Source organism: Xiphophorus couchianus, chromosome 4, assembly GCF_001444195.1.
Source record: "Xiphophorus couchianus chromosome 4, X_couchianus-1.0, whole genome shotgun sequence".
Classification (NCBI taxonomy): domain Eukaryota; kingdom Metazoa; phylum Chordata; class Actinopteri; order Cyprinodontiformes; family Poeciliidae; genus Xiphophorus; species Xiphophorus couchianus.
Genome location: NC_040231.1, coordinates 21,502,091 through 21,512,733, shown reverse-complemented (window position 1 = coordinate 21,512,733; position 10,643 = coordinate 21,502,091). Strand labels below are relative to the sequence as shown.

The 10,643-nt window shown below is 40.5% G+C and overlaps 2 protein-coding genes across 3 annotated transcripts; both read right to left on the bottom strand.

Moving 5' to 3' along the window:
• Nucleotides 1-419: 419 nt before the first annotated feature.
• mettl21ca (methyltransferase 21C, AARS1 lysine a) lies at nucleotides 420-4,653 on the bottom strand. Of its 2 annotated transcripts, none has more exons than XM_028014533.1 (8): nucleotides 4,537-4,653; nucleotides 4,272-4,373; nucleotides 3,978-4,138; nucleotides 3,386-3,503; nucleotides 2,646-3,308; nucleotides 1,914-2,062; nucleotides 1,702-1,819; nucleotides 420-888 (listed from the first exon to the last, which is right to left on the bottom strand). In XM_028014533.1, exons 2-8 carry the CDS (start codon nucleotides 4,363-4,365, stop codon nucleotides 446-448), a joined length of 1,746 nt encoding a protein of 581 aa, XP_027870334.1. In that variant the 5' UTR covers nucleotides 4,366-4,373; nucleotides 4,537-4,653; the 3' UTR covers nucleotides 420-445. The 2 variants fall into 2 exon arrangements, with proteins under 2 accessions (XP_027870334.1, XP_027870335.1); XM_028014534.1 differs by having other exon boundaries at nucleotides 4,272-4,334; nucleotides 4,537-4,626.
• A 2,879-nt stretch (nucleotides 4,654-7,532) lies between these two features.
• Nucleotides 7,533-10,499, bottom strand: mettl21e (methyltransferase like 21e). The gene is made up of 5 exons (XM_028013925.1): nucleotides 10,167-10,499; nucleotides 9,178-9,347; nucleotides 8,506-8,623; nucleotides 8,312-8,409; nucleotides 7,533-8,085 (listed from the first exon to the last, which is right to left on the bottom strand). The coding sequence occupies exons 1-5, from the start codon at nucleotides 10,252-10,254 to the stop codon at nucleotides 7,762-7,764; spliced, it is 798 nt and encodes a 265-aa protein (XP_027869726.1). The 5' UTR covers nucleotides 10,255-10,499; the 3' UTR covers nucleotides 7,533-7,761.
• Between the last annotated feature and the right edge of the window lie 144 nt (nucleotides 10,500-10,643).

Below are 10,643 nucleotides of genomic sequence, written 5' to 3'. Positions count from 1 at the left end.
AGAAGCATCTGTTGATGCGTATCAATCTAGATTTTAAGGCTATTTCCAATCAATTCTGTAATTCACAAGTGGAAAGAGACATGCCAGCAAATTCACTTCAGGATGAACTCAAATGTTTGTTTCTAGTAAAACAACTTCTGTCGTAAAGAAAATACAACAGGTTGTGTTAAGTTTGTAAAGAGGCATCTGGTTGCCAAAGTAAAGCTTGCCAAGACCACTATTATAAATATTTTGATACTAAGCTGACATTTAAACGTTTCTTCAGGTTACTGAAGCCAATAATCTTTGACCTAAACATGTCTTCCATACTGAGTCTCAAGCAAAACATTTGTAAACTGATCTTCTTGCATGTTTGCCAACCTTTAACAAAGTTAGTGGGTATCTGACAGCATTTGAAAAAAATAAATCGCAAAGAAAGGTTCAACATTAAGTCCTTTAAACCTCCTTAGGCTTTGAGCCTGCATCCTGTAGGCCTACTCAGTCTGTTCCGGTCACCTTCATCTCCTTCCCTACTCATTGCCATGAAGATCTTCATCTCTCCTTCTTCGACCAGTAGACTTGTGTGGAAGGCTTTCTTAAAGTTCTCCGTGAACACTAGATCGGACTCAAGTCGGACCTTGTTGGCCCAGATCAGTGTTGTTCCTGGTTTGCAGAAATGCTTCATGGTGACCAAGAGCTCATCCAGGAAGTCATGATGGTAAACCACGTCGGCTGCCAGGACGTAGTCATACCTGTAGACAGATGAAGGGTAGGTGCTCTCCAGGTCATAGCCCCAGGACAGAGGTGCCACTTGGGGTGTGTGTCTGCAGAGGCCCCTGGTGTTCCTCATTAAGTTGGCTCGAAGGTTCCCTAATATCTCTGGAAGGTCTGTGGCTGTGACTGAAGCTCCTGTTGATACAGAAAGAAAGGAATGTCATTTGTAAAATATTATGATTCTGTTAACAGCAACGCAGGTCCCTGTTTAAGGTTGCCCTGTAACATCTGTTGATGCGTATCAATCTAGATTGATACGCATTGATACTCGAAGTGGTCTATGACTGTGTCTCCCAATACTGGGGGATGCTTTTAGAGCTACACAGTCTTTGTACAACCAAAGCAAAAACTGTGTCTGCATTCTCATGCTAGGGTTGGGCTTGTTTCTGGTACAGGAGGTGAGGTCTACCCCTTGTCCCTCATCTGTTTGTGGCGTTTATGGACACATTTTCGAGGCGTAGTGGTGGAGACTTGAGTGTCTTGTCTTGAATCATGACTAACAGAAAAAAATAATCTATAAACAACAATCTGAATTGAACTTCCCTCATAGGGTGGCTGAACTCACCCTTAGAAATGGCAAGAAGTTCAAAGTAGAGTGGCTACACCATCACATCAAAAAGAGTCAGCTGAGGTGGTGTCTGCATATGATCAAGATGCCTCCCCAGTGCCTCACTTAGTTTTGCCCCCTCTTCAATTTGCAGACCCGGAACATGTCAGAGGGAATATATATCCCTTCTGGCCTTTGGATCCCCAATCTAAAACTGGAGAGTTCCAGCTTTGTGAGGGATGTCTATGTCCGTTTGGGTCTGCTATCTCACTGCCAAAAATATCTATCTATTCATTCATTCATTGTGAAACACTATTACAATCAGATCAGAGATTTTTTTTGGTCTTGTTCATTGTGTCCTGTTTATGTTTAACACCATAATGAGTCTAGTGACTGCTCACCCAGTAGACTGGCCACAATAGCTACCAATCCTGTTCCTGATCCCAGTTCCAGCACCCCCTTCCCTCGCAGGTTCACTGTGTCCCTGTTGTTGTCAAGGAAGGAGCACAAAGCCAACGCCTGCAAGTTGAAGAAAACACTGCTGATATGACGTTAAGCTAAAGAAGGTTATATGATTTTTTTACTGTAGCAAACTGTTATCAGAAACACTCACAGCTGGCCACATCATTGCTCCAAATGAATCTATGGATTCATAAATGACGATGTCCTGCCCTACGTAATGGTAGATGTCTTTGTTAACGCTGAAAATGATGTTTGGAACCCATTTCTGCCTTACAACTGTCTGGTCCGAACACTCCTGTTCTGCAGAGACCAACAGACACATTGTGTAGCTCAGAAAGCATGAAACAAAACATAAGGCTTAAGTGTAGAGTATAAAAACATTTCAAATCTTGATATGTGCAATTACAATATATAAATGCACATAATATATTGTTTTTGACTAAATAAGCTCAGTGCCATTAAAAAAACAAGTCTCTCTCCCTTCCTTGAGATCTGGGATACTCTACACCAGGGGGCCCAGCAACCCAACCCTCTGTGCTATCTCAGGACAGCTAGTTATACCTTTGGCTTCACTATGTTTTGGCCTTCTCTTGAATCTCAGATTTAGTTTGCAGCACTCCTGACATTCTCATTAAGGCTGTTTGTTTCATTTTATAGACTGCTGGCAAACTAACACACCAGTCTAGAAAAGAACAGCATTTTAAACACAACAAAGACCTAACAACTCAAAATCCAGACCTGTTTTGTATGAAATAAATTATCCCTGTGAATTACTTTCTTTTTTTTTTCAAGCTAAACTTGAGCTTGTTGAACATCTGTAATGTGCAAACAGTCCTGACACATCCGTTGGTACTTAAATTATTTGTGTGCGAAGATAACTCACCAGAAATGTTGTCATTGCTTGCAACAGTCTCATTTTGCTCATCTGTTTCATCATCTTTGGAGGTCACAATTTTCTCTTCCTCCTCATCATTTTCAAACTCTTCGTCTTCTTCCCACTCCTCCTCATTGTAATTGTCCAGTATATCAGCTCTCACCTCTGTACAGGCACAGGAGGGTTTGTCTTCACCGTTGTCTTTGTTGCTTTCTTCCTCCACAGTCTTTCCATCTTCTTCTCCCAACAGATCTTGGATTTCTAGTCCCTGATCTACTTCATCATCTCCTTCCCTACTCATTGCCATGAAGATCTTCATCTCTCCTTCTTCGACCAGTAGACTTGTGTGGAAGGCTTTCTTAAAGTTCTCCGTGAACACTAGATCGGACTCAAGTCGGACCTTGTTGGCCCAGATCAGTGTTGTTCCAGGTTTGCAGAAATGCTTCATGGTGACCAAGAGCTCATCCATAAAGTTATGATGATAAACCACTTCGGCTGCAAGGATGTAGTCATACCTGTAGACGGACGAAGGGTAGGTGCTCTCCAGATCATAGCCCCAGGACAGAGGTGCCACCTGGGGTGCGTGCCGGCAGAGGCCCCTGGTGTTCCTGCACAGGTTGGCTCTAGTGTTACTCAGAACCTCTGGAAGGTCTGTCGCTGTGACCCAACCACCTGAAAATACAGACCTCTCAAAGCAATCGCATGCGTTCATTGTCGGTCAATGCAGACAGATTCACATTCACTCATACCCAGAAGTGTCGCTACCACAGACACAAGACCAGTTCCTGCTCCAATCTCCAGGACAGTTTTGTCCACAAGATTCAGTTGGTCATGGTGAGTTTCAAGGTAGTGACAGAGAGCCAAAGCCTGGGAGAAACAACAATATTCCCACTGTCAGTGTGCAAACCCAAAGAATGAATGCAAAGTAAAACATATAATGTGGCAACTACCCAAATGTCCACTATAGCATAAATAACCTCTTTCTGCTAGTATGTTACAGCCAAACATGACATTATAGTCTTCAAACTTAATGTAGAAAAGGAAGTATAAATTGTAGATTTTTCCCTTTCTGTGTTGAAGGGAAAAATCTACACTGGGATGCAAAGAATTGGCAAGGTTCTTTTGACTTTTTCAATCAAAACATTTATGAACATTTTGCAATGCCACAGTGCAGAGTGGGTAACCTTAACTGATTCTACAATGAACATGAAGTGGCAAAATCAAAAATCTGTATCTGTCAGATCTCTTTAAGTCTCAGTGGTGTTTCTAAAGGGAAGCATGGCTGGCCTGTACTTCTCCACATACAAAATAAAACCTCAGAACCAGCACCAGCACACTCACCCCAGGCCATATCATGCCTGCAAATGAGTCAAGACCCTCTTCGATAACGATCTCATGGCCAGCGTAGCTGTACACCTCTTTGCCCATTCTGTTGTAAAAACACGGAAGAAAGGCTGTCGGTCGTTGCTTCCTGTCAGCTGATTCCTCTGTTTGTGCATCATCTGAAAGAAAGAAAGAAAGAAAGAAAGAAAGAAAGAAAGAAAGAAAGAAGGAAAGAAAGAAAGAAAGAAAAATGATAGTTTCAGATGTATTGTGGAGTGAGTCAAACACAGAAACCACATTGGTTACAGTTACCTTTATCCTCCTCTTCATTTTCTTCAGCCTCATCTTCATCCTCTGTTCTGGCAAAGCTTGTTTCTTCCACAAATGGTGAACACAAAGTTTCCATATAAAATCCTTTGTGTTGTTAGAAAGAAGGTCGTTTATATTTAATTTGAATTTGTAATTATTATGAGTAAACGTAACTATGATTAAAGCAATGTTAAATTGTTAAATGTTAAATTTTTTTTTTCTTCAACTAAGCTATATTTATGTCATTACTCTTTTTCTGGTTTCTTACCTGTTAGTTGTGATCCAATTCTGCTTTAATTCCCATGAAAGAGCACCCCAACTGTGTCTGAATACTATGGACTGCGATGTTATAGAGGCTCAGCATCCAACAGGACACTCCCATCATCATTACAAGGGCAGAAGGGTATTTTTAGAGCTGCGCTCATTAGGAATAAACCTCGTGAGGAGCAGAGAGCACAAAGTGTCAAATGCACAAACAAAGAGGAGACGGAGGAGGAGCAAACAGGAAGAAGGGCAGGTCAAGTAAGCCGAGTCTTTGCTTCAGGACGTGTCTGCTGGTGGTCCATCTGCAGACAGCCAGATGGCGGGGGTCCTTAACCCTTAAAATAATCTGATATAAAAAGGAGGAATGTTATACCTGCAAAAAATGACGTTTGTTAAGGTTCAGAACAGTCCTAATAAATTATGGCCGTGCAACGGTTTTAATCGGTTGACTCTATCTAATAAAAAAAAACAAAACGACATAGCACGGGTTTTCACTGTGCAGAAAACCAACCCAGGATATGATTTGTGTTTGACATGATAGCATCTTGGCAGAGAGTGGATGTTGTCACTGACCTGTTGACTCCATTTGACAAACAGAAGCAGAAACAGATACACACCGAATATGTCATGATAGAAGAAGTTATCTGCATTATTGTGCTATGATGACAATCACATGAACTCAACACCTTCAAAGAGTATTTTGAAACTGTTACTTGTGACAGAAAAAGCAATTCATTTTGTAAGTGCGGCAAGCTCTCACTAGTCTAGCCCCTTAAAGCTCTTTCATACGCGACACATTTCTTCTAAAAAAAAAGAGGTCTTGAATCCGACGGTCATCTTTAAGTCTTTACTGAACTTAAAAGAAAATAAAAATAACAAACAGATTCAAAACAAATAGAAAGTGACGGTCAAAAGACTGTGTTACTCTCAAGGTGCCAGACTTCTACAAAGAGCAAGTACTTTCGTCTTTCATAAACTAATTAGTCACTAACCAATCAAAAGGCACCATGTCATAAGCTCAAACACAATACAATTACAGACGCTTATCTTTTTCAAATAACAGAGTAAATACTTTAACTCACATAAACACAAAATAACATTTTCTATTAAGCTCCAAAAATGTATATATGGCTCCTACACATTTTTATGTTTTTCTAAAGCGAGAAACATTGCCCATATTGAAAAAAGGTGTAGAGTAACTTTAATCTGTCAGTAAACATTTATTTTTGCAAAGATGCCCTAACACCGGGGTGGGTCAGTGGTTCAAATAGTCTATTTAAAATTAGTCACGTAGTCTGGGATGCCTTCATACCTCTTGCTCGCTTTTCCTGCAATGGCCTCAATTGCTTCAGCAGAGATAGAGGGTAACAGGATCAGGCTGGACTGCATCCTGCACGTATCAAGCTCTGGCGAAAATAAGGGAGCTCTAATGTTGACAACATCAGACATACCTCACCATGTCATCTACTAGGATCATGCATTATGATCTAAATCTCATTTTAAATCCTGGATTTTGGTTGTTTTGTTGTTGATGTTGTAAAAGTCAGTGACCAGCTGACTTTATGTAGCAGGCTAAGTTTGATAAAACATTAAAAGTTTTATTTAGCCTGATGACAAGCAGAGTTCCAGCGTTGTGTCTCTGTGAGAGGATTTTTAGTGGCTGTGAAAAGAGAGATGAAGTGAGCACTATCAGGCCATGTACAGGCTTCAGCTGTTGGGTATTTATTTGTCTTGACAAAGGCGGAGGTATTTACTGCCCACCTACTTAGATGTCCTTTAATCCAGCTCTTCAACACTCCTGTCGTTTCAGAGACACACATCCACCAGAACCACCAGGAATGGCAGGACAGAAAACGACCGGAGGATTTGGAGGATTTGGAATCATTAAAGTATCAGATTTAATCGGTTACATTTATAGAGGCTGACTGAAACTTACTCTTTCCAATATAATAAACTAACTGGTGAGTTTCCAAAATATGGAAGAAATTGGGCAGAGCATTGGTGTTCAAGTTACTGAAGTGGCATATATAGAGCCAGATAAAAGAGTAATATGAGTGTGATATTTAATTTAACCTCTTAAAAGTGTTGAGCTGCTAAACTATGACTTTTAACAGTCTAATTGACTAATAGAAAAACTCAAAAATAACTTCAGGAATAAGACTTGATCTCAAAGTGATTCATATGTTTTTTAAAGTTGTGTCTTAATACGTCATTGTCTATATCTGCTTGTCCTTGAAGGAGGTATATCTCTAGTGGTTATGAGGCAAGAGGCTGGGTGCAGTCTGGATATGCCACCAGTCCAACACAGAACCAACAACCATACACACACACACACCCCCGCACACACATCTAGGGATAATGAGCCTCAGACACAGCCTAACAGTGATGTTTTTGGACTGTGGGAGGAAACTGGAGAACCAGGGGAGAACCTGTGCATTCTTAGGGAGAACATGCAAACTCCAGGTCGTGTTTCAAACCAGAACCTTCTTGCTGTAATGCAATAGTACTACTAACTGCGTCACTGTGCAGCTCAAGAAACAGGAGTACCAGTTCAATCTTGATAAAATAAAATTTTGCAAAAATAGATGTTAAACTAAAAAGACAAGAGAAGAACTTTTTTAAAAGTGATCTACTTGTTACAAAACTAATCCTGCATTTCAGAACAAAAAGATAGTGTGATGATCTGGGGCTGCTTTGCTGCTTCAGAAACCCAGAAGAGTCACAGAAAATGAATGAATGGAACCATGAATTTTGGTCTTTACCAAGAAATCCTGAAGTAGAATCTCTGTCCATCAGTTTGACTTTAAGCAGTTGGGTATTGCAGCAGCAACCAGCAAGCTCACCTTTGAATAAATTAACTAGATTATTGACCAGTCATAGAACAAACCAATTTCTCCATACATTGTCAGTGCGCAGTGAATTTGTAGTGAAACAGGCAACACAGAGACACAAACTTAACCCCACTAGGATGAATCTCTTAACAAATTACACACAACAACATACAAAGTTGCAGAATTTATTTGCGAAAGTAGTTATTTACATATTTATACCCTTTGATTTTCAAATTAAATAAAGTGTGCTGAGAGCATTGTAAACAGTTAATCGCAGATGTCCGTCATTTATTTTGGCAGGCCTGCAAACACACAAACAATTGCTGTTAATGACATTTAATATGATTTTTGAGACCCAGATTCATAGTAAGTATTCAGTGTCCTGTGTGTTCTTATTCTCATACGGCCTCTGTTTGGTCCTTGGCCCTGCTGTCCTTCCTCCAGGCTCGGTACAGTTTTATACTCAGACTGGGCAGGTTATACAGCTCCTCAAGGTGGAAACGCTGCTGAAAGCGGCCCACAAAGCTGTTCTCCGGGTCCAGGCGGAAACGCATGGCCCACAGTATCTGAGTGCCGTCCTGACAGAGGTAGTCGAAGGTCTCCATGAGCTCATTCAGGTAAGGATGCGCATACACCACGTCAGCTGCCAGAATGTAGTCAAAACGATGTGTAGCACGAGGGAAACGCTCAGCCACGTTCTGACCCCAGATGAGCTCCATGACCTGGAGAGAGTCATTAAACCTATTAAGCAATTGATAGCCAAAAATGCATTTTTTACGATGAGTTTGAAGCTTTATTTTATTTGCACTAAAATATCAGAGTGATTTGATAGATTCCAAAATAGACTTTGAGTTTCATTTTACATTTGTTTTTATTTTCTCAAGTTGTAAATTAAACTTGCACTGGGTAATTTAACTGTGTTATAACTGTGTTAAAAATAAAATGTACCAGAGGGATGTATTTGCATCTGCCCTTGGTGTTGCGTGTAACATTGTACTGGAGGTTTCCCAGCACATCTGGCAGGTCTGTGGATGTCACTTTAGCACCTGAGAGACGGTGAAAAGTGTCAGAGAAAAGTAATTACAAGGTAAACTGTAAGCATGATCACATCCATGCAAATCCTCAGATTTTTATTGGAGTACCTAACAGACTGGAAACAATGGTGACAAGCCCAGTTCCGGCTCCCAGTTCAATCACATTCTTATGGGCCAGGTTGTATTTGTCTTGGTTGGTCTCCAGGAAATGGCACAGCACCATGGCCTGGTGGAGGACAATATACTTCTGGTTAATATGAGGGGTCATCAGCAAGAATATATCTGTGTGTTTAAACCTCAAACATTTAGTTTGGTGACATTCAGTGTGCTCCTGACTACTGAAGTGAGAAAACATGGTAAGATTGAACAGAAAAAACGTTCTTGTCACTATTTCAGAGACTTCATGACTTTAACTTTTTAACTACTATGGAAGGTGTGGAAGTACAAAACTTTTGCTCTTTAAGAAAAATATATTAGGCAAGATAATGTTTTACAGATAAAATAAAAATGAAGTCCTGGATTTTTAAATATATATTTTTGGACACATTAGTCTAAAATGCAGTTATTTGGAGACCAAAACACATTTTCTTCAGAATACACATTTGTGTTGACATCCTTTATTTTACAAAAAAAAAAGTCTTTTTGGGGAGTGAGTAATAAATTGGTTTCTTTTCCCAGAGATAAATATTACAGATTAATAATATGTGAACCGTTCTTTTAGAATAACTAAATATTTAGTTTTTGTCCTAACAGTTTACTGTACTGAGGATAAGATCTCACTGAGGGCCAGAGTACAGCTCCATAGAGGTCTGTGGATTCTTTGATCCGTATCTCCTGATCAGAGAAGATGTATCCCTCCCATGTCTCAGGACCGATGGCCGACGGGTGGAATTGCCGAGACATGATGGCTTTGGCCAGCTCTGCATCTTCAGTGACATCCTCTTTGGCATCTGTAAAGAAAAGTATCTTTGTTAAATTATTATAGTAAAACCACGATGCCATGATGACAAAAATGAACAAGAAAGAGAGGAATAGACATGCTCACAGTCAAATAACACAGGATGAGAAGAGTGCAAGTAATCACATTAGCAGTGACTGAATTTGTTGGTATCCATTTTCATGCATTTTACAAGTAATACAAATTTGCTATGTGATTTGCTGACTCGTAAAACCTTTTTGAGGATAAACTGTGTAACATCCTGTACAAGCCTTTTTGTTTGTTCCTGCAGGTTAAAATCTCCTGCTTAGTGTTATACAGTACCTTCCAAAAGTAAGGTAGATTTCTGTGCATTAGGTAAGTTTGTCTTTCAACATTTCAAGTGATGTATGTCAGATAAAAGATGTGCAAAAGTACCACAAACTTTAATCAGGAAAACCACAGCGATGTGTTTTTTCTTGACTTTTTTCTGTAACGTTTGACTCTTTTCTCTGTGAATCACACAGAGGCTTGTCATCTCCCTCTGAGCTGCGTTGGCTGCATGAGAGCGTTGACATGAGAGCATCCAACCCACAACTTTGCGTTATGCAATGCTGGTTTAGATAAAAGGTCAGGAAAGCCCACTGTGACAATGCCAAGCTTGTGGAGTGCTTACACGGTTTTAAACCCTCTTTCTGTTTTCACTTCACACAGAGATGATTGCAGAAAATTCCAGCTTCAGCACAACTGCCTCTCCAGAAAGAACCACTCGTAGTTCATTTACAGCATATGAAGTGGGACTAGACAGAGAGTAAATAAACAAAGGGTTCTGAACACAAGTCCAAATTCTTACCGCCTTGTTTGGTGCTGGAGTCCTCCGTGGCTTTGGGCTGCCGAGCGTCCATGTCTGAAGGAAGAAAAGCACACCCTAAACAGGACATGTTACTGTGCACGAGCCAACCACAGTAGGTGTCTTGTGGTCAAAGGTGAAGCCCTTTCAGATGTGGGTCACTGTGGATGCTGATCTCAAAGGGGCTGTTATTGCTAACCCTCTGTGGTTTTCGGTTACACGCAAACGCAGTGTTTAAAATGTCCTCGTCCGACAATCCCATTCGGAGCCTCAGATCCTGCCCATATTTCAAGTTCCCTCCGGTCAAGCTTAAAGCTCTGTCTAAAGCAGAAAGCTGACTGACAGCAGCAGCTGCTGCACTGTTGTTGGACAGGACAGATGGGTGGCGGCATGTTTTGATTATAAGGGACTGAATGAAATATTTTTTTTTTTTAAATATTCTCCTTAATTTTTACATCAGGGATGGAGCTTGTGGTTATT

Excerpts from the sequence above, each read along its gene's own strand:
- mettl21ca (XM_028014533.1), bottom strand. The coding sequence starts at position 4,365 with ATGGAAACTTTGTGTTCACCATTTGTGGAAGAAACAAGCTTTGCCAGA. Across the intron at positions 4,139-4,271 it reads AAATGAAGAGGAGGATAAAG|ATGATGCACAAACAGAGGAA; the intron begins GTAACTGTAACC and ends TCTTTCTTTCAG. Across the intron at positions 3,504-3,977 it reads CAGGCATGATATGGCCTGGG|GCTTTGGCTCTCTGTCACTA; the intron begins GTGAGTGTGCTG and ends TGTTTCTCCCAG.
- mettl21e (XM_028013925.1), bottom strand. The coding sequence starts at position 10,254 with ATGTCCTGTTTAGGGTGTGCTTTTCTTCCTTCAGACATGGACGCTCGG. Across the intron at positions 9,348-10,166 it reads CTCCAGCACCAAACAAGGCG|ATGCCAAAGAGGATGTCACT; the intron begins GTAAGAATTTGG and ends TTTTCTTTACAG. Across the intron at positions 8,086-8,311 it reads GATGCAAATACATCCCTCTG|GTCATGGAGCTCATCTGGGG; the intron begins GTACATTTTATT and ends GACTCTCTCCAG.